A 22,928-nucleotide genomic window follows, 5' to 3' on the forward strand; every position below is an offset into this window, starting at 1 on the left:
AGTTCGATACAAAAAAGTAATGAGTCGAAATGAGGTTTTCCGTCGGATGCTAAGCCTCTGAATCTATAACACGTTTTTGCACATCACGCCCTCCGTCATTTCTGTCCATGATTGAACTGGGAAAATATAATTTCTTTTTATAATTGCTCCAACGCATTGCTTATTTTTTCATTCTATTTGAGAATAAAAGCTCTGCAGTTTTGAATTTGTTCCCGTTAACTCATAATTAAGTATTTGCAAAGGCGTGTAGTGTTTTACCTACCTCGCTCCGTCCCACAAACATAATTTTCACTTTAGCCAAGCAACTCATTAGAAGACGCAAGAAAAAAAAATTCGCTCCCAAAAAAATTCTTAAAATTACATGTCAAACAAAGAAGGAAATAAATTTTCGCATCTTTCTGTTCGCAAAAAACTGCTTTTTTCCCCTCGGGAAAGGGTTATCGTGAAGAGCCGCTCATTGGTTGGTTATACTTTCGTCGCACAATTGGACATAATTTGCATGTTTAAATTTGGCTGCCTATTAAAAAGCAAAGCATCGTTTAATCCCTCTATAAGTTGCTGATTCTGCCGTGAAGAGAGTTGTCCAACCAGGCACCACTCACTTTGCAATGGTTCGTTTGATACTCTTCGCGATTCTTGGCTTTATCCAAGTACCAGTCGCCAAAGGTTACGGTAAGCCTCAGCAGTCTAGTTGATATTTTTGAAGTGGTTTTTATCTGAACAAACCTTATATCGATAAGATAGGCTAATTATTCAATGATGTAACTGTAGTTAACTTAAAGGCTCAAGTTTTCCGTTTACAAGACTGCGAATTTTTTATGTTCAGACGCTGAATCAACGATAACATCTTATGTGAGACATTTCCAAATCTGAAGCATCGAGATCCTGAATAAATCAAACTTCGCTTGTCCTCCTTGAAAAGAGTGATTGGTTTTAAAACTCGAATAAAGAGAGCTCTCTGAAAAAACCTTGTAAGAAAATATGCCACTTGTCGAATTTTGGCGAGGAAATTTCAAGGAAAGGGCAAACGTGCTTTCAGGTAAAGAAACATTTGAACGTTTCTAACTTTAGCACGCTTTTGAAATATTATTCGAACGTAAATTTGTCGAGTCGGCGATTTTTCGAGTCATAAAACTTTTGGTATTTCCAGGAACCATTTGAAATTCTCAACATCAGTGTGAAACAACTAAGCAATCATTAAGAGTTATAAATGAATTATTATGATCAAGAATGATCACCTTGTAATTTAAGATCGAAAGAAGTGGGATTATAATTAACTGCTCTTCGGAAAGCGTTCCTGTGTTTGCTTTTATTGATGTTGTTTTTATGGTTTATCAAATGTATTTAATGAGTTTTCAAAAAAAAAAGAGTTGGCGGCTGCAAAAATATCATTTTTATATGAAAATCTCTACGACTATCCGCTTAGGCCAATTTTCAGCCGCGAGTGTGGTTTACTTAACAGGCATTAGTGCAATGTGGCATTAACAGATCCTACAAATTACATGCAAATTCCATTCGCAGTACATGCTGGTCACCACGGGTTATAGTCTCGCTCTGTTTAGACAGGCCCTAAATTGCACCGGCTACAGTTGTATTCAATAAAATGTTGAGACATTTCAAGACGCTTTAAAACTGTGAAGAAAAATCATCCGCGCTCAATCGATGGAGCTTTGTGACCTTCAGATTTCTTTTAAACCTTTAATGTTCGGAAACAGACAATGATTAGTTTTTGATAGGAAGGAAAAACATAGAGCTAGACGAGCTATTATGGGAAGTTTTTGATTCATTACTATTGAAATAACCGACTCGAATTAAAGGGTGTCGTGATTATTTTATAGGAGATATTCCGATTATTTCACATTTCCTAAAGAAATAGCTCTCCCATTAAGTAGAATGAACTGTTTTTAACAAGTGAATAAAGGGTAAGTTTCTAAAGAAACTGTGGTGCTGCGTCGGTGAGAGAGTAGAGCAGGTAATTTAGTGTTAACAACTGAGTTGAAAACGTAAATTGGCCACCGTAAAGGGTAAAAAGGCTGACGAAGGGCTAACGCTCGAAACGTCAGCTTTTTTAACCCTTTACGGTGGCCAATTTACGTTTTCAACTCAGTTGTTAACACTAAATTACCTATTTTTAACAAAGTCAGTTTTAAATGAAAAAATTTTCAAAGAAAGCGATTTGCCAAAATTTGAGACCACGGAGGCAAAAATTCTAGGATGATCTGTCACTATTTGAATCCTTAATATGCTTTCTAGGTAAGTTTCTTTTTAAGCGCGAAATTTTTCCCTGATCGAAAAGTTTAGAACGACAAAATGTTTATTTTTGCCTTTTTCTTTGATTTTTTTTTTTTGTCAGTGTATCAACTTTTTGTGTCCACGGGTTTCTCTGGGATTGACGATGACAAGGTTTCAATCATTTTGGTGGGTGTAGGAGGTGCTCAGACATCGGTTCACCATCTGTCAGGACCGTTTGACCGTTACAGGCAAGTGTGGCAACATGTTAAATGAACGTACGACACACACGCGCACGTGGTGATGGGAAGATTCGGACAGCCTTTCTATGGGGAAATTCATAATGTCATCATTGACCACTTTTTTCGGGCTTATAAGTATGGTCGCACTGTTCAGTTAAACGCATGTTAGAAAGAAACAGTTTTTGGGAACGATCTTGGGATTGGAAGTAAAGTTTACATGGATGTCCATCAAAATACGGCAAAATTGCTGAATGGCAAAACTTAATCCAGCACCCTTGGAAGCTCAAAAATGAGAATTTTTTTCAGCTACTGATAAGAAAAATTCTGAGGGCCAATTCTCGCGCAAAATTCAATGTAATGTTTTAACATTTGATAAATCTAAACCACCCGGCGGTATCTATTATGTTTATATACAAAGAAGAAGGAAGAGTTTTGTCCACTCTACCGTAAAGGAAAGAGGATTCGGAAAACAGTTACCAGAGCCAGCCAAAATACGTTGAGAGGAAGGAATAAAATCCATCGGAAAATTTGGGAGATCTGGTGTTAAATGTTCACGTTCTACTACTGTTGTATTATGCCAGTTACAAACTTGTTTGATCTCTATTCAACAGCGTAATGCGATTTACGATAACAGATCGAGATGTAGGAAAACTTTCCGCCATCAAAATACAACTGGTACAAACCGGAGTTTATCAAGACTATTGGTGGCTAAGCCAGGTGAGAGAAATTGAAACCAAGTAACATCCCGCTATAAACTTCATCAGCCCTCTTTTCTCCCTAAAATAAAAGAACAATGATTTCTTTGAGTGTAGAAAGGAGAGTATGTAGTGTATTCTACCTCCCCCCTGTCCCTGGTAGACATGTCTCTCCCCCTCTCTCTCCAGCCTTCCTCTGCCTATAGATCTAAAATGGCAACCAGACAATTTCCGAAAGAAATACTCTGCGCTTGCTCGCTAAGAATATGCCTGGTTTCACTTGTGACTACATCCACATCTTTTATTTATTTTCAGTTTCAGTGTCAGTTTTATTCGGAGAGATGGAAACAGGTCTCTGATCCGCACATAAAGAGGTGTTGATACTCCCGTTACAATGTACTTTCAATTTCTGTTTCTGCAGATTTATGTTATTACGTCTCGGCAACGTTACCAATTTTCTTACAACAAAGAAGTAAAATACCAATGGAATACCATCTCTTGTGAGTATTATGATTCATAACTATGTTATAAGTGATCAAATTACCAACAGGGAATCTTCACCTAGAGGGCTTAGTCTCACAAACGCCACGCGGAAGTCCATGCCAGGAGTCTAGATTTCTCTAACGAATAGGTGTATTATTAGAGGGGGTAAGTTTCTAAAGGCACTGTGGTGCTGCGTCGGTGGGAGAGTAGAGCAGGTAATTTAGTGTTAACAACTGAGTTGGAAACGTAAATTGGCCACCGTAAAGGGTAAAAAAAACTGACGTTTCGAGCGTTAGCCCTTCGTCAGAGCGATCAGTCTAATATACTCTCTGATGCTCAACCAATATGCTATAGAGAGCTATATCCTAAGAAAATCTTCGATGGAAATTCAGAGAATCACTTAGGGAAAATAAAGTGTATTTGCCCAGAACACAACAGCTTTACTTTCTGAGAGGTTGGGTACTATCCGAGACTCTCCTTTCCTAAATCATTATGTATCTTCATCTCCTCATGATCCCTTTGTTCATCCGTTGGTATAAATAATAATCATGATTGTGACATTGAGAATGAATAGTGATAGTAACTGTTATGGTTGCGACGCTGAAAGCTGAAAGCGAGCCGCAAATTTTGCTGATATGAAGCACCGGTGTTTTTCTATCTTTTTCAGTGAACTGCAGAAAAGGTTTTAAGAAAGCACCCGATGGGAAATGTGTCGGTAAGTCCAGCTGACTATAGGATGAAATTATAAGAATAATCTCGAAATTGCAATTATGAAAAAATCTGAGGAACTAGAGACTGTTAAAAGCAGTAGTTTGTTTGTCAGTCATCCTCTCGCTTCTTTCCCTTAAGCGGCGCCCGAGCGAGAAAGTTTCCCCGTGCACCTTCAGGGGGTGGATTGGGAGAAGAGTCGACTTACTAACTGTTCAAACTATCCATAGTGTTTTGCATTCCCCTTTTTTTTTCTTTTACCTCGTTTTTTCAAGACATCGATGAATGCAAGGATTCTGGTGGCTGTGCAGACAATGTTGCTACGTGTCATAATAACGTTGGCTCATACACATGTACCTGTCCTCTGGGCTACAGGACAAACTACGAAAACCGCTGTGAAGGTAACTCTGAAGAATATTTTCTATAGTCCATCTTTATACACTGTCGGCGACAATCGATCCCCCATCCGTGCGTACCCCTGAAATCATGTAACCCCCCTCAAAATCCCCTAACCCTTCCCCCTAGGTGAAAAATAATGGCTTAGTCCCCTATCCTTTTTTGTGTGCTTGTGAAGAGAGTTCTATCTTTTTTTTCGAATGTTCCTGTTGCGATGTATCTCCTCATTCAGATTTAATTGAATATTTCTTTCAGATGTAGATGAATGTAGATCAAACAAAGGCGGCTGTGACGAGTATTGTATAAACACTGTTGGCTCATTTCATTGCGCATGTCACCGCAGTGGCTTTCAAGTCGTCGATGGTTATCGCTGTGCAGGTTGGTGCGCATGGCATCAGGCAATGTCTCTGACATCAGTATCTATAGTCTTCATACTCTTTTCTATGCATTTGGCTTTTCTATGGTTATCATTTTCATTCTCGTAACTGAAATGTTTGATTCAGGGGTAATATTGTAAGGCTAAATCAGGGGCTAGAAACTCTTGAGGATCTAAGGATTAATGGAGGAAAAAAACTCTAATTGTTCCTGGATGTGCAATAAATTTGATCGAAATTTTTTTTTTATTCAATAATCATTACCATCATAAAAATCGGTATCGCTATCATTGTTGCCCTTTCATCATTATAATCATTACTTTTGTAGTCTAAGGTAGAAACATCTCTCCTGGGGAAAGATTTGAAATCACAGATTTCCGTATTAGTAGATTCGAGCTTTGTTTCTATAGGAAATGTTGTAAATGTGTGAAAATGTGAGAGGTGCTACAAAATTTAAAACTTTTCTTGTAATTGCATACATTGTTTTGTTTTAATTGTTTGTTCTATCCCATGAACATTTTGTTATTCACTTCAAATTCATCTTTGTACTTTGTATTAATTAGAACTGAAGATGATAGGAGAACTGTCGAAACATGTTTTTAAAAAAAATCGTATATTTTCTTAAATTCGTCACTATCATTTACTTTTCCAGGTAAATGAATTAAGATCTCATAGATCTGAGCTTTGGTAAATTTGAACTTTGTATCTAAGGAAACAGTTTTTCAAATATACTGATCTCCAAGTCATCAAATAAAGTTATCATTGTCGTCATCTCTTTCCTTAGATATCGACGAGTGTAAAGAGGGGAAGGACAATTGCGACAAGACGACCACTACTTGTAGAAACTACCCTGGTGGTTTTCAGTGTAAATGTAAACCAGGATACGAGTGGAAGGATTACTCATCTTGTAAACGTATGTGACTTTCTCCTGAAGACATCAGGAGAATATGAGGGGATAGAGAAGGAGCCTTCTTGTCCGTGATTCGACGATTTCACTTGAGCTATTTATAGATCTCTCTTGGACAAAATTCTGTTCTCGGAGACATCCACGCGGAAAAAATCGATCTGAGTGTCAAGAACTTAAACGCGAGAGATAACTTGGATAATGTATTGGGGAAACAGACATCCGTTTCTGTCTGAAATTCAAAATAGTTTGTTAAAATCGGCGTTTTCCTGTCAATGTCGTATTTGCATCATTGTCTCTTAACTCGCTGTCGGAAACATGCATTTTCAATCGTCAGACTGTCGTTCTCCCCACCCTATCATTTTCCGAGTCCTTCAGCTCTCTTGTCATATCGTTATTTACCTACAGTGGACTCATTAGTTTTTAACCTCAAAAATTTTTATTCTAGTAGTTCCAGCCTTTCTGTAAATTGTTCCTCAGGTAAGACGTGCTCCCACTTCAGCGCAGACAGAGATTCTCGTAGTCAACTTCATCCTGCAAAATGTACACAAGAGGGACAAAATAAATACGAGGACACCTGCAAAGTTGTGTGCAATCATGGAAATGTTCTGAATAAGCCAGCGGCTGAGATTACAACTTGTGGCAAAGATGGGTTGTGGGTTCCTCATCCATCGTATTGCATAGGTAAGGGAGGTGAAGTTACATTTACAACGCAAGAGATGGTTTAACATGCTTTGTCGTTAGGAAATTATGTAGCTTCATTTCAATACAATAGTCTTTTCAAGGAAACTTGACTGGGGCTAATAATTGCCTCAAAGAGATATCCTTAAATATCTGTTTGGAGGTTTGTGTGAAAATATACACCTACAAACTGAAGAGGAAAATTTACATAATACAATCGATGAAGTTGGTGAAATATCTTGCTGAACTTTAACAGGAAGACCATGTCCATCATTAAAAGACATTCCAAATGGTTCTGTGCAGGCCAGCTGCAAAATATATCTTGATGGCTCCACTCGTTATGGAGGTCGATGCTTTTACAGGTGTAATTCCGGGTACGATCTGAAGGGAGTCAGCTACAGGGACTGTCAGGCGGATGGTAAATGGAGTGGAACGGAACCGATCTGTGAAAAACGGCATCCGAGTAAGTTATATCAATATCACTTTATTTCGGTTAGGGCTTTCTTGTTGTGTGGCCATTTTTTCGATTTAAATTGCTATTCCGAGCTTCCGAACGGTCTGGAAATTATCCCCGATTAGGACTAGATTCTTTTAGTTTCGCTGTGAAGCTGCTGTTCTAATACTTCTGCTTCTGTTGTATGAAGCGACATGGAGTGCATGCCACTGATGATCTGCAGCCCTTTACATTTCACTGTCAGTTTGCCAGTTTCCTAAGTAAAGAAGGGCACCGTTGGAGAGAAGCACGTGTCCTACCCGGGAAAAAAAAACACCGTAAAGTCTAAAAAACACTCTGATAATTGGGTCGTTGCGTCTCTCAAAATAAATGATTGTATTAATTATCACTGTGGCTCTTTTTCCCATAATCCCTTCTTCCAGCACCGTATATCACGTGTCCTTCTGACATTAATGTGATCCTAAAGCCGGGGATGAGCACAGCGGATGTCAGTGATCAGTGGAAAATCCCCACAGCTAACGTTAAGAACGTCACTGCTGTTGAACCTCCTGGGGTAAGCAGCAGCTACCGATTCCCGTTCGGCAGCACGACTGTCAGGTGGGCAGCGGTGAACGAAATCGGTCAAGCGAAATTTTGCACAGTGCTTGTGGGTGTGAAAGGTGCATATCGTTTTTGTTCTTCAGTAATTTCTTCATAGTATTCATTGTTAAAATATACTTCCCCAAGGTGGTGTATACTTTAGATCACACATTCTTCCAAAAAAAAGGTTTTGGTGGAAAGTACTGCATTAAGGTTGAGTTACAATTTTTCAGCGTTATTCCTATATAGGAAGGAAAACTGGAGATCCAGGCAAAAAATCCCCTAGGCAAAGGAGAGGACGAACTGAAAACGCAACGTTGCCAGCGTAGTTATGAACTTAATATTACGAAGTTTTTCGAACAGGAATATTTGAGCAAGAAACTAGCTACAAAGGTAAATAGATAAAGTTTTGCGCCATGCTTCTCTCCATAATCACAGCTTCTAAAACTGTCTCGTTTGTTTATATTCCCCTGCGTTTTCTTAAGACAATGAAAAACCCAAGGTTGTCTTCTGTCCAGAGAAGATCTACAAAGTGTCCTACAGCACCTCTCAAGTGTGGGTAAACATCTCAAGACCGGTCTTCACTGATAATGTTGGTATTGTCAGATACATTCCTCCTCTCATTGACGGCAAGTCTTTGTCAAGAACAAGTGGCTATCACATGACTTTCACTGCTGTTGACGCCAGTGGAAATTCGGCGGATTGTAAAATCATCCTGTATGTCGGAGGTAAGAATACAGGTTGTAAGACATAGGAGACAATCATTATAAGTGGTTGAAACTGATGTTATATTAAGAGACTCCACGTTTTACTTTTATTTTATTTGCCATTACTCACAAAATTACAAAAATTTACTGCAAATGGTAAACAGGCAAAGAAAAAAAAACAGATCGATGGCGAGAAAACCTAAAATAACCATCAGTGCATGTAAGTAGCACGAGATGAATAACTTAGACAACAGATATTGTAAATAACGAGTTGACAATCCACATAATAGTCCGTAATGTTGAAAATAGATATTTTAAGTTTTTGTGTTGCGAAAGATAGAGTGCGTAATCTCAGGAGTAAGAGACTCGAGAAACTTTGGACCTTGATAGAAAAATGAAAACCGCTAAACAGTTGTTCTACATTGTGGTCGACGAAATTAGTTTGGGTGCCCTGTGCTTTTTTTTTCCTTCATGAATAGTTTTTAAGGGGGGATACATTTCTCGAGTGAGATTTTCTGAGAGTACTGTTGCATGTGCCTTTTAAGTTGCTTGAACGCTTTGCTGGAGACTGAGTTAAAGTCGCTATACACAACTTTTTACTCCATTGTTCTGGAATTACTGGTATTTTTCTGCCAGCCATGGTTGGTTTTTTTTTTCCTAAACAGATAACGTTATTCAACTCGAATGTAATAAATCGTTAGTGTATATTTTGGACAAAATTTTTTATGGTGAATGTATCGTTATTTCTTCATTATAGTAGAAAGATAGTAGAGAAAAGGATGGTGGTTTTTGTCTGAAAGTCTATTTTTCCCACGCAGGAGAACGATGCCAATTGCCCCCCGAAAGCGACCCCCCTAGTGGTTCATTGACGTGCTATTGGCTACCGGGCGGGACCACCCGATATTGTATAAGAACGTGCCCTCAGGGCGAAAAGCCTTTTGGTGTCTATTCTTGGTGGACTTGTGGAAAATCTGATGGAAAATGGAAAAGTTATCCTCAATCGTTACCAGTTCCACAGTGTGTTGGTAAGCAGTGTTAAGTTTATTTACCAAACAATAGTTAAGAAGCTCGATTGAGGAGTATCCTAAAACCCAATTATATCGTTAATAGATGACACAAAGTGCCGATCAGAACTCAGAATTTAAAAAGTTAATCAAGTGACCGAAATGCGTGGAAAAGAAGAATGACCAATTCGTATTTGGTTGCAGTTTTAATTTTGTCAAATAATCATAAATGAAGAATGAAACTTATAACCTTAAGTAAAAGAAACTTTTTGCCTTGTTTGGTAACATTCCACAAACTTAGTCATCTAAACAAGCAATCTTTTTTGCTTCACTTTCTATTAGGTTACAAGGAGGTCAATACCAGTCTTCCATGTGACGTTGGTAGCATTCGGAATTCGTCGTTTGGCTCAGGCTGCTGTAAGTTGATTTATTTCGCGTGCTGTGAAGTTTTGAAGATGTTAATTTAGATAAGAAACATTTACACTCAGGTATTTACCTCAGTCTCTGGTTTTGGTCCACGCACAACCCACAACTCCTCGATTCGCTCTGATGATGGACTAATGCTCGAAACTTCAGCTTTAGAACCAGATCTTAGTATACTAATTACGTGGGACTTGAAATATTTTCTTAGGCTTCACACTATTTCTTACATATTGTTACAGATGAATGCCCACCAGGGACGTATGACAAAAATGGCGCCTGTGAAGCATGCGCAGAAGGCACGTTTCAGGATAAAACTGGGCAGACAGACTGTAAGGCATGTCCTTCAGGGACACAATCAGGAAAAGGAGCATACAAGTGTCGACGTGAGTGATAAAAATAACACGAACCTCTGCTATCTGCAAACCAGTCGGAGGTGGTGCTTTCATTTTGAATTTTCTTGAAATCACCATTTTGCAACGAGCTAATGAGAACCGTCTCCGAAAGTGAAAACTTGCAAACGGCTTTAGCGTGGGAAAACGCGGGTGGGAAAACTACCTTTTGCTTTGGTTTAATATATTTTATCGGTTGAGATGGTGCTGCAAGTTTTCTGAGTCACTTCTGGCAAAAGTTTAACTTTTCTTTGAAACATATTAACGTTCTATAACATTTTCAGTAAGTTTCTCAATCACACAAGATGAGCCGGCCTGAGCTAAAAAATAATAATAATAATTATAAAAGGTTCCTGACTTTTTGTGTCCTAAAAATTAATCCATTAGTTATTTGTCCTCCTGGTCGATATTCCAAGGATGGACTTGGCCCATTCTGTAAATTTTGTTCCAATGGAACATACCAAGACAAACCACAGCGGACAAGTTGCTTGCCTTGTCCACAGGGAACCTACACCCTGCATATTGGAGCTACGTTTTGTGGAAGTAAGTTACAAGAATCACAAGTCACAATACAATTAAATCTTCCCACAACCTAAGTCTTCGTTGACAGGCGGGGTCAGGACAAATGGATATCAGGGCATAGGGTGGGGTGAGTGAATGGGGGTGGGAAGGGGGGGCACAGGGTGGGGTGGGTAAGTGGGGGAGGGAAGGGGGGGAAAGGGTGGGGTGAGTGAATGGGGGTTGGAAGGGGGGGTTGTAAGCGCATCCTTTAAGAACCCACCATTTCTCCAAATGGTTATATAGTGATGAAAGAAATACGAATACGATGAAAAAAATTCCTGATAAAATATGCATTACTTATATTTCTGTCAGTTATAATTGAGAGATTTCATCAATTATAATCTCTTTGGATAAAGGACACGCTGTCTTTTTTTCTGCTTATTTCTTCATAAAAACTTTGCATCGGAATGAAAAAAAATTGCTCCATGATATTTGTCTGAACAATTAACCCACAGGGTCTCCCAAAATCACAAAACTTGAGCCAGGAGACGTTGCTTCAGTCAGTGTGGGTGGGACTGTGGTGTTGAAATGTTTCTCAGATGGAGAACCCACGTCTTCTGTTTATTGGAAGTACTCAGTTAATGGTAAAGGTAAGTTGCTGAGAAGTATTGAAATCCATCTATGAGCCTCCTTGACAAAAAAAAAAGGAAAAAAAGAAACGGCATTTTTCTAACCTTTGAAAGTCAAGTTTCTCACATAATTTTTCACACTGCCGTGACAAACATGTACAAAGGATGACGCGTTTTGCGCCAATCTGCATACGTAACGTCAAGTTCATAAATGATGTTATTGCGAAATACACTTTCCATTCGTCTTATTCATCATAGCATTGTGTCTTTTATTTGCCGTATTTTTTGAAGAAGACTCCTTATGAACATTTGCTGGTGTAGATGAATCCATAAGACATGAAAGTTGACACGGAGACCTGTTTTCCTCAACATGTGTATTTGATCAAAATTTTCTTTGTTCACGAGTTTTGTTGGGATAGATGCTTCTTTAATATGAGTCTCGCCAATTCAGGTCACATAAAGGTTCCCTTCATTAGCAAAGCTAGACAATGGTGATAGATAATTCCTCATCCCCTACAACTAACTAATAGCGAAGATGGCAATTGCATACCGTAGGTTCCAAAACTCAAGCCCCAATCAAAGACAAGAACGGTAATCCCATAGGAACACAGCTGACCATCGGAAATGCAGACTCCACAGATAGCGGAAGCTACTCTTGCATGTCAGCTAACACACATGGTGAAGTGACTCGTGCTGCTCAACTCACTGTTACAAAATCATCTGTTAGGAGAGAAACAACACGAAAGAAAGGTAAGGTTAAGCAAGCCTAACGGTTAATATGCATTAGAAACAGGATACTATCGCTTACCTCTATAAATTATTCAATTTTGGCAGCTGAATTTACAAGTTCACCCAAGCCCTATATTGCAGCTCCTTAAATGGTTAACGGTATAATACTTAACGTCTTTTTAATCAGCATTCTTATTATGTTAGTACAGTAGCGAAAGATACTCTTACACGTTAATTTCAAAGTATTCCTCCACTTCTGCTACTGTAAGAATGAAAAGCTCAAGTTGAACTGAACAAGATTCAGTAACGCCGCAATGTTAAATTCATATTTCACCCTTTTTTTTAGTCATACAAATTTCAGTTGAATATTCTTTCTAACAAATATTACCACTGATTTACTTTTAAATTAAACGCAATCTTTTCGTAAAAATTTTGTGACATTTTCAGATATGGCAAATGACGTCTTGTTTCCGAGGGCTATAGGTAAGTGTAATAACACCAAGAAGCTACTGTTTACGACTAATGAGGGTTTATTTTGCTAAGTTAGACGCTTAAAGAAATCGCCTGAAGTATGTGAATTTAGTTTTGTTCATCTCAGCAAGTTACTAAGCTAATGACATTAACTACGTTGTTCTTTTAAGCCATTTGATGAGGTGTAAGTATCGTTTCAATGGAAATGGCTGAGAGTGTTTAGACTGCTGATAAAATAGGAAAAAAGTACAGTTGGCGTCAGCTAAAATATGGAAATGTTCAGGCTTTGTTCCACTACATTCTTTGAAGAATTTTTTGTGCGCCACTGGCAAAAAATGGTAAAACCACTGAAGATCAATGAAAAGCGTATTCGGCTGACTCGCTTCGAGCGGGAAGACAATTTTGCTTTTAACCCGATTAGAAGTGTGAATCAACTTCTTCTCACCTCAATTACAGACCAGCAATGTCGGATGAGTTTCAACCGCCCTTGGACAATTTCGATTTACTGTAGGATTACATTAATCAATGTTGCAGGTTTTTCGTTGATATTCACCACTGTTTTGAACCCCTCCCCACCCCACCATCCTATTCACCACTGTTTTGTTCCCCTCCCCACCCCACCATCCTATTCACTACTGTTTTGCACCTTTCCCCACCCCACCATCCTATTCACCACTGTTTTGCACCCCTCCCCACCCCACCACCCTATTCGCCACTGTTTTGTACCTCTCCCCACCCCACCACCCTATTCGCCACTGTTTTATACCTCTCCAACAACCCCACCATCCTTTTTCGACAGATCAGTGTCCCGCGGGTAAATTCAGTGCGAACGGGTCAGGTCCTCTGTGCCGAGTCTGCCCAAAAGATACTTACCAGGACCAACCTGGAGAGACCGCATGTAAAAACTGTGAGCATGGGACCAAGACTTTGCAATTGGCTGCGACTTCTGCAGAGGCATGTGGCGGTAAGAGACTAATTTACTTGGACCAATGTACTCGTGAAAAGACAGGTGCGTATAAATAAAATAAGCGCAAACGGTAATTTGGTATTCATCTTTTCAGTTTCCCCGGTGATCACCAGCTTGAACTCCAGTGTAGACACGAATAGTAGAGAAGCTGTGCTCGACTGTTATGCGCATGCCTCGCCAACCCCACTTGTCAGTTGGCATTTTCTGGAGGATGTTCCAAGTGAGTCGTACACAACGTTAATGTTGCTTTTGAATTTTTCCAATCAATTGATCTGCTATGTCATTGCTGCAAAGCATCCATTACACATGTGTTAGGTTTTTTTCCTTGAGAGTTTTTAATTTCAAAGAAACAATAGTTTGCAGATTATTATTTGCGTATATGGCATTGGGCTATGGTTCAACACGTTAAAACTTTTTGATATGAATTTGGTGAGGAAGTCTTCTTCCATTTCATCTTCTTTTTCCCTTTATCGTAAATAGTCTCCATAATTTTACAAAGCTGTCACTATTACCATTTTTGTAAAGGCTTTCATCCTCATCGCCATTGATATTGATATCATTTCAAACAAGTTCATCATCACTTGCACGACAACTAGCTAATTTTTTTTGTACTTTCCTTCTTCGTTCGAATCTTCGTTTATTCCTTCACTGTTCCCTTTTTCGAACTGAAATATATACAATGGCTACTCTTGCCTTTCCAGGTGACTTCCTTGGTATTCCAAAGCTCGTACAGCTAGTTAACAGTAAAGGACAACCAATTGGTACTCGCATGGTTATAAGAGTAGTCACAGAACACAACACAGGGCGGTACGAGTGTACCGCGGTCAACCAATTCGGCCAGGACAAGGAAACCCTTGACTTGAAAGTGTCGTGATCGTGATGTAAGTGTTTTTTATGACTTATAATATACATTGCGTGCGTCTGATTGGCTGAAAATGAGTGCATTTTTCATGTAACTTGAGTGTAAATTACAAATAGTGCGCGCGCTGCAAAAATTTCATCTCTCTTTTTTGACTTTCTGCGATGCGTTTTGCACGTAAGTTATTAATAAGTAAAAATATGATTTCTCGTGCATTTTGGTGTAAAATAAGCACTTCTATATTTTTCAAAGACTACAAATTTCACTCGTCCTATGGGTTCGTGAAATTTTGTTGTCTTTGAAAAATTTACTCGTGTTTATTAACACCAGATCGGACTCGAAATCATGTTGTTACCTACACTAATATTTATCTGTTCACGAAAATATCTGTAATATCTAGCCAAATGCGAGCACTGAATTCAGCATTTCGGTTGAATTTTGTATCATTTTTCACTTACTGAATGCTTGAATTAGTGTTGTAAATGTTTACCAAAACTACGCTACACCACCGTTCACATCAGTTGTTTCTGCTGAGGCCTTAATGGAGTCTTGATGGTTTTTTTTCTAGGTGATTTAACCAAACCCATTTAAAGACGGAAACCACAATAAACTTTTCTGTATACAAACGTTGGCGACTTCAACAAAGAAATGGCGGGGAGATTTTAAATGCGCGATGTGTAATGAAGGGTGTGATAAACGTCCATAAGAAAAAAAAATTTATTTATTTTTTGAAGTTACAATAATCAAAGTTAATAAGACGAAATAATACATTGAAAATTAACTATAGACCCGCTAAAGGTGACCGTTAAACAATTTCATGTTTTCGTTTTTCTCTAGGTCAGTCATGGTTACTGGAAATTCCAAGAGCAACAACAGCGGTACAGTGTCAACGCAGCTTTATTGACTGAACACTCTTGTAACTCCTCTTACTTACAAAATGCAATAAAGGCATGAATTCTAGAGCCACAGTCAGCTTTACTTAAGAATGTACACCTTTGAAAGGAAACTAGCTAGGTTCAAATAACATTTCGTTTTTAAACTTGCGTGAGCGCAAAATTACTTAACTCTAGTATAGGAAAAGAAAGAGGCATGACTACACTGTTTTTTAGATTGGAAAAAAATTTGTCTCCATCCTGGCAATTTATGATCTGATTTGCATGCTTATCTGGTGGTTGGAGAACATCTTAAGCCTACTACGCGGATGAAAGGTACTTTGCTTTCTCCTCTTATTTCTTTTCCCTTTCTTTTTTTTTTACCTTCCCCTGTATCATTTACATTGTTCAAGTTGCTGATCGTGGCTCCCCTTCATAGGAGAAATGCTTGGTGTGGCAAGTTCTCGAAGTTAGAAAGTATATTTTTGTCGTCAACAAAGAGTTTATTCCAGAAAAAGCTCAATATCCTAAGACGAAAGAAGGCCACACTTATTTGCCGTAAGATGTCAGATGTCCTCATAACACCTGACAATTCTTCTCTTTTACCCATCTGAATCTCTTCAACTTTAAGCAACATTGCTATAAAAGACATAACGAAACTGACCACACATTCTACAACAAAAACGAAAAGTGCTAACTTGCTTAGAACATAAAAAACACGTTTCGGGTGGTGGTATTTTAACATTTTCAACTGTGTGTAGTTCAAAAAGCCTATTAAAAGAATTTTCACTACATAGCTCACAGAGAAAACGATTAATATCAGCATTTGCAAGGACGACTCAGAGGAAAGTGATAATGTTGCAAACCTAGAGAGAAGAACGACAGCAAGGACAATCAAGGTCCAAAACGAAGGAAGAAACTTCAGTCTATGCAAGATTTCCTTGTAACCAAGGAACTCTGGGACTTTCTGTAGAGCAGCAATAAGTATAACACCATGAAGGCATTGCGTAGTCAACCAAGTAAGTTGCAGCACTCCTGAGTGGCGGAAGGGTGCGTCCTTGTCACACTTGAAAGTAAGAATGTGCATTTTATAGCATGTCACGCAACGCACTGCGAAAAGACCAACTCCGGCGATCTGCCACCACAGCAATAAAAAGTAACATACTTTTAAAAGTTTGACTCCGTGTTTCTTTCCTCTTTCTATTCTTCGTTTTAGGCGTCGTGCAAGTACTTCCAAAAATGATGGCATGGCGACGAAACTAGCAATGATGTCTCACGCCACTATAGCTTCTTGTCTTTATCAGGCTGAATCGTTGGCTGCAAACAAGGACAACAAAATAGTTTTACGAATGTTAGTTAAAAAAGGTAACGAAATTACTACCACGAATAGATAAACCCCGCCATCATCTTCCTCGAAGCGAAAATCAGAATGGTTCTCTAGTTCTAACAATGGCTTCGAAACGTCTACAAATTAGAAACGAAATTAACACAAGAGAGACATGGTTTGATGCTACTCTGGTTTACAAAGTTTAATGAATGTAATCGAAGAAGTTACAATTCATAGACCCAATGTTTCGACACTCCTGTCTAGTGCCTTCATCAGGGGTGATGTAAACGCTACAACAAGACGGTCCTTATATATGATCACTAATTAGCGGCCTTTTTTCTGCGAATTTGCGAATTTCATAAGAGATAAAACTCTTAACGCTTCTGAATTTTGTAAACTTTGTCCTGTTTACTAGGGATAGAACTCTGACGAACGAGACTCAATTAAACTGTTTTATTTCGCTCTCGTATTCGCTTATTTACATCAGGTGTGTAAAAAGCTACTCTGCAAAATTTGTAAGAAATCACTCTCTTATACGATATTTTCTACATTTTGATTGGTTGTTGCCGAGTACTGATTTAAAAGGGTCATTCAAGGTTGCGTTAATTATGTAAACCATTCAATGTCCATAGTGTTCGCACTCATCATCTGACATGTGTCACGCACGAATCAAAGTCTCCGACACAGAATTAATATCTTTCGACGTTGTTTCTCTCTTCACTAAAATCCCAGTTGATCTTGCCGTTAAGGTTGCGGAGGAGAGACAGAGAAGATGCTTCCCTAGGACAAAGAACTTCTTTGCCTGTGGAGGATATTATTCATCCGCTGTCTTTTTGCCTCAAAACCACGCAATTCGCATATAACGGCACCTACTATCAATAAGTTTTTGCTGTCACTGCTAACATGGTAATATGTTTCTAATGTCCAAGAGGCAAATGGCTATACAGAAACCTTTCTCCGTAACTGCCAAACACCAGTTACAACTGGTAACGCTCTTGATGAAAGGGAACCAGCGACTGTTTTTGCTGTTATTCCTTACATTCAGGGTGTTACGGAACCCATCAAGAGAATTTTGAATAACCACAACGTTAAAGTTGCTCAAAAACTTTTTCAGACTTTGGGGCATATTTTCGCCAAACCTAAGGATCCCGTCACGAAAGAACAACGAACCGACGCCATTTATTCTATTCCTTGCAATGATTGTGACATCGAATACTTCGGACAGACCAAACGACAGTTTGGTACACGTTTGAAAAAGCATCAAAAAGCGGTTTTCTTTTGCAAAAATGAAAATTCAGCTTTATCGGAGCACACATGCCTAACTAACCATACAATTGGTTAGGATAATTCTAAAATTATCACTACTAATCGGCGTTACCACCAGCGCCTTTGTTTGGAGGCTTGGCATGTTAACTCCGCCCACGCTCCTTTGAATCGTGACGATGGCGGTTTGCTTCCTGACGCCTATTTACACCTCGTCAGAAAAAAGGCCGCTTGTTAGTGATTATTATATAAGGACCTCTTGTTGTAGCGTTTAGATCATCCCTGAGGAAGGCACTAGACAGGAGTGTCGAAACGTTTGGTCTATGAACTGTAATTTCTTCGGTTACATTCATTAAATCTATTAACTCCGCCCGCGCTCCTTTGAATCTTGACGATGGCGGTTTGCTTCCTGACGCCTATTTACACCTCGTCAGAAAAAAGGCCGCTTGTTAGTGATTATTATATAAGGACCTCTTGTTGTAGCGTTTAGGTCATCCCTGATGAAGGCACTAGACAGGAGTGTCGAAACGTTGGGTCTATGAATTGTAATTTCTTCGGTTACATTCATTAAATCTATTAACTCCGCCCGCGCTCCTTTGAATCGTGACGATGGCAGTTTGCTTCCTGACGCCTATTTACACCTCGTCAGAAAAAAGGCCGCTTGTTAGTGATTATTATACAAGGACCTCTTGTTGTAGCGTTTAGGTCATCCCTGATGAAGGCACTGGAGGAGTGTCGAAACGTTGGGTCTATGAATTGTAATTTCTTCGGTTACATTCATTAAATCTGTAAACCAGAGTAGCATCAAACCATGTCTGATTGTCCACCTGGTTGCCTTGTGAACTTTCATATATTTTAAACACAAGAGAGTTTAAAACCTGAAAAATGGCAAAAGAGGCTTGCCATTTGGGGTCGACCAATACAAATTCTCAACGTAGAATAAAAAATACTGCATTTCCACTCCAAAAGTGTTGTCATCGTAAACAACTTCGAATATATTCGTTTCGATGTTCAAATATTTGCATAATGTTGTGGGATTCACATCGAAGTAGGAGCCGATCGAGGAGAACAGATTGACGCAACGGAAACATAATAACATTTTTCTCAAGAGAATAGATTAATTGCCTCATTCAGTGTCCTGATAATAAAAGGACGAACTTTTAAAACAGGCAAACTACCAAAAAATCTGTGTGCAAAAATAGTTTGGAAAACCTACCCGTTGGGCAAACATGAATTGGACTGATCAACGTGAGAGTTAAGACTGAGAAACTTCTTGTTGCTTTCCGTGTGCGCTTTTCTGGATAAATTTGCCTGACGAGGTTCCTTATTTCTTCTTCTGATAGATTACAAATTGAAAAAGTATTCTCAAACATCAGCTTAAGCTCAGGGCTTTCGTCTTGGCTCACGTTCAAAGGTCGCTATAGTTGATTTACGTCGCTAGCTTAGATCACGTTCTTATTGTCTTGAGTCAAATGATTCAAGTGATTTTCAACAAGAATACAGAAAATGAAAACGAAACAGGTCTTTTCCCCACAAGCAAACAATTTCTCTAAACTTTGGCCTTTTCCTGTTAATTATGGCTAAATTTTTTCGAATAATATATGCAAATTCTGCAAACATAATATATGAGAATCCGTGGACGGTGAAAAAGTTTAAAAATCTAAAGCCGTTCAATACAAATACTTAACATAGAATGCGAATACTGCATAGCCTCGATCACGTTCTATTTTTGTCTTGGGTCAAACGACAAATAACAAAGAAAAAAATCCCCGCATTCCTTGTTTCGGAGCTATTGTCACTGAGAATACAGAAAATGAAAACGAAACAGGTTTTTTTAGCATAAGCAAACGATTTCTCCAAACTTTGGCCTTTTCCTATTAATGATGGCTGAATTTTTTCGAATAGTATATGCAAATTATGCAAACATAAACTATGAGAATAACGTAAAAAAATTTCAAAATTTATCTTAAGTCATAACCTATTTGTATCAAGCTCTTCTTTTCCCCGAAAGTCTAGAAGTTCAAGTTTCCCAACTTTGGTAACTTCGTACGGTGTCTCGGGTTGCTATTTTGTGTATTGGGTAAACGTCCTTTTGTCTTTTCATAAACTTGTAGTTTACATGTTATGATTTTTTATTTAATTCATCATTTTGACCTACTGAGAAACAGCACTTTGTATCTCTTCGGCTGAGGTAATTAATTCGGAATACTGAAAACGATGTAACCTTAGGAGCTTCTCTATCTATCTCAGTGGTGTGTTTTTCAGAAGATCCTGTGAAGTTGGAGATATTAGCACCTTTTTAAAGTAGACAAGTACCTGTAGTTCCTTATCCAATGATTCAGGCTCGAAACTGTTCGGTGAGGCCCATTGCTTCGTTGTAACATACCCTGACTAACCGAACAAGCCGTCTTCCTCATCAGTTAGCGCTAGCATCCTTTTATCATAATGAAAATTTTGTCCATAGAAAAAAATACTGATTGAACTTCACTGGTTGGCTTTGAAAATCTATATATTAGCCAAAATATCTTCTTAACAAGCGAGTATAAATTGAGATGCGAACCCTCCACGGTTAGCGTGGGGTAATGAAATAACCCATTTGGGTTGCAAGAAAGGAAACGCAGGAAAACCAAGCTGTAAAAGGGAGACCAGAACACTCTCCCGAGTGGCCTTCTGGGCCGGTACACTGCTATGGAGTATTCAGTTACCTAGGCCAAGTGCCTCCGTGCTTTCGGCTCAACTAAACCTTGATTCCTCTGAAAGTCTTAGCGTAACCAGGAGATTTTTGTTTCCGCCCTCTTCATACGAGACTTCGAGAAAATAAAGAGAAAAGATTGGCAGCCTGAGGAATGGATTTCCGTTTACTTTTTCTCCAATGGCTTGTAATGTTAGGCTACACAGTCTATCAGTCAGTCTACTAATCAGTCTGCCGGTCACTCAATTCACACAATCTGTTAGTCAGTCTGTTGTCGGTCAGTTTGTTTGTTCAAGAACAGAGAACAAATCATCTGGCCAGCTAGTCTATCTTGTAAGCTGGAGAGCATGAGAAGATAAAACACAACGTCCCAGTCCCCTTCGTGCTTCCATGAGGCTATGTAGAAACTAGAAAAAAAACTGTAATACTTCAATATTGTTCGACGCGCGGGCAATATTTGACGGAAACTCTCCGCCCTCAAGTAAAATTGAAATCATGCGTGCGTTGTATTTAAATATAGGTAAAGACATATCACTATCGAGAGATTGATCAAATCGACTTTATTCAGATCATTTATCCTAATGCTGTTCAAAAAATACCCTTGTCATCGATGAATAGCTTCGTCCAGAAGAAACTCATTAATTTGAATCGAAAACTGGTGACGCCAAAGTTTTCTAACAATTTATTCACCACATGAAAATCCGTCGAGTTTGCTGAACTCATCGCTGCAGGAAATTTTTGAACGTTGAAAGTTATTGCAATGAGCGCGATGGTGAAATGAATGAAACTTGCGAGAAAAATCACAAAGACAGTCAACTTCGATAATAAAAACACATAGAGGGGATATCGGTGCTTTAAAGTACTCAGCTGTGTATAATTAAGCATAGCTGCAGCTAAAACTGCCAGTGTATATTTTAGAGCAAACCCGATTAGGATCGCCATGGTAAGGAAAGTTTTGGGAGATGTTAGTAATAGCATAACATCTCTGGATACCGCAATCACGAGAAGAAGAACCAATGTGAAAAATGAGGGAACACATTTCAACCGATGGAAGATTGCCTTAAGGCCGAGGAATCCTGGTATTCGTGGTAATAAGACGATGACAACGACGATAAGAATGGTTTGAGTAGTGAGCCAAACGACTTCAAGTTCTTCTGAATACAGGAAAGCTGCATTTCTTTCACAAAGGAACGTTGAGGACTTGTCTCTGAAACACTTAATGCCACGAACAAAGTATAAACAATTCCCGATCACTTGCCAACATAGCAACAGACTGTAGCATACTGACAGGATTTTGTCCCAAGGCAGCCTTATCTTAATCTTCGCCTCTCCAAACCTTGGTTCGGGATATGTGCACACTTTCAACAGTGGCTGGGTTTCCTCCTCAGGCATCGTCGTGACCACAAGCACTTTAAAATTACCTTCATACGGAAATAAGATATTTCTTAGTATAATATAATTTAGTATTTCAAAATTTGAAAACTCCTTGACAACTGAGGGGAAAGTTAAGGAGAATTTTCTTCTAAAGTACTGATTCATAATTTCTTTATTGCATTGAACTCAACTGTTTCGTCGATAATTATAAAGTTTAGGGACAGGAAGTTTAATCCAAATGCTTTTAATTTTGTTCAAACATGAAATATCGCTATTAACCTCAGTGTACGCTTATGTTTTCCATACCAGAATATCAAGTATAGCGTCAAACGAAACAAAAATTTGGAATCCAGTGATTTTACTTTCCACAGTTTCCAAAAATATAACACAGACTCCAAACTCACAAAAGTTGAGTGATTTTCAATGGTTATGTGCGAATTCTTTTACTCATATAAAGGACGCTATGAAGTTGAAGATCGTAATATCTTTTGAACAAATAGACATGTAGGTCATTTGCGAATAATTGATCAGTTCAGACACTTTTAAAGCCATCTGCTGAACCTGACGTTTCGTCACAGTTTGCCACGGTTTCGGTACTTTTAGACTCTACCTTCAAGCAATAAGTAAACTCCAGCATCCTCCTATAAAAATTAGATTTTAAGTCACGGTAGAAATACATAAACATTACAGTACTGCAGTTCGTTGGGGATTGAAATATATATTTAAGTCATAGCGATCTTGCTGATATCGTTAGAAAGCAGCTGGCAAGCTCTCAGTCCTAATTCTTTTCCCATACCATCGAGAGAAAATTCAATTTACTTCTTATGATAATCTTCTTTACCTTTCTCCAAAAGCTTCCATGGTCAGGTAAGCCAAAAACGGCGAAACGTCCTCGAAATGCGCGTAATAAAACGCAATGCCCTCTTCTCAGCAGATATACTGAGTCGCTGATCCGCTTGGATGAACAGAACAGTAT

General features: G+C 38.7%; 2 protein-coding genes and 1 long non-coding RNA gene across 3 annotated transcripts; 1 reads left to right on the forward strand and 2 right to left on the reverse strand.

Moving 5' to 3' along the window:
- The first annotated feature begins 512 nt into the window (after positions 1 to 512).
- LOC113667582 (uncharacterized) lies at positions 513 to 15,386 on the forward strand. The gene is made up of 23 exons (XM_089191002.1): positions 513 to 672; positions 2,354 to 2,480; positions 3,083 to 3,188; positions 3,588 to 3,666; positions 4,317 to 4,364; positions 4,633 to 4,758; positions 5,009 to 5,131; positions 5,912 to 6,040; positions 6,512 to 6,715; positions 6,969 to 7,175; positions 7,589 to 7,825; positions 8,231 to 8,473; positions 9,271 to 9,477; positions 9,799 to 9,873; positions 10,119 to 10,262; positions 10,656 to 10,811; positions 11,285 to 11,419; positions 11,954 to 12,148; positions 12,575 to 12,610; positions 13,398 to 13,562; positions 13,660 to 13,785; positions 14,267 to 14,446; positions 15,262 to 15,386. Exons 1-22 carry the CDS (start codon positions 609 to 611, stop codon positions 14,437 to 14,439), a joined length of 3,105 nt encoding a protein of 1,034 aa, XP_089047128.1. The 5' UTR covers positions 513 to 608; the 3' UTR covers positions 14,440 to 14,446; positions 15,262 to 15,386.
- LOC113667584 (uncharacterized) lies at positions 15,128 to 19,341 on the reverse strand. Its single transcript, XR_016182130.1, has 2 exons — positions 19,103 to 19,341; positions 15,128 to 16,613 (listed from the first exon to the last, which is right to left on the reverse strand). It is a non-coding gene; the product is annotated as an uncharacterized LOC113667584 (long non-coding RNA).
- A 1,776-nt stretch (positions 19,342 to 21,117) lies between these two features.
- LOC149034950 (uncharacterized) lies at positions 21,118 to 22,928 on the reverse strand. The gene is made up of 2 exons (XM_089191003.1): positions 22,794 to 22,928; positions 21,118 to 21,999 (listed from the first exon to the last, which is right to left on the reverse strand). Exon 2 carries the CDS (start codon positions 21,968 to 21,970, stop codon positions 21,167 to 21,169), a length of 804 nt encoding a protein of 267 aa, XP_089047129.1. The 5' UTR covers positions 21,971 to 21,999; positions 22,794 to 22,928; the 3' UTR covers positions 21,118 to 21,166.

Source organism: Pocillopora damicornis, chromosome 13 (genome assembly GCF_964200805.1).
Source record: "Pocillopora damicornis chromosome 13, jaPocDami1.2, whole genome shotgun sequence".
Classification (NCBI taxonomy): Eukaryota; Metazoa; Cnidaria; class Anthozoa; order Scleractinia; family Pocilloporidae; genus Pocillopora; species Pocillopora damicornis.

What these genes read in the sequence shown, in the direction of transcription:
- LOC113667582 (XM_089191002.1), top strand. Translation starts at nt 609, where the DNA reads ATGGTTCGTTTGATACTCTTCGCGATTCTTGGCTTTATCCAAGTACCA. An exon ending in ACCAGTCGCCAAAGGTTACG is followed by an intron (nt 673 to 2,353) that starts GTAAGCCTCAGC and finishes TTTTTTTGTCAG; the next exon opens with TGTATCAACTTTTTGTGTCC. An exon ending in AGTGCTTGTGGGTGTGAAAG is followed by an intron (nt 7,826 to 8,230) that starts GTGCATATCGTT and finishes CGTTTTCTTAAG; the next exon opens with ACAATGAAAAACCCAAGGTT.
- LOC149034950 (XM_089191003.1), bottom strand. Translation starts at nt 21,970, where the DNA reads ATGCCTGAGGAGGAAACCCAGCCACTGTTGAAAGTGTGCACATATCCC.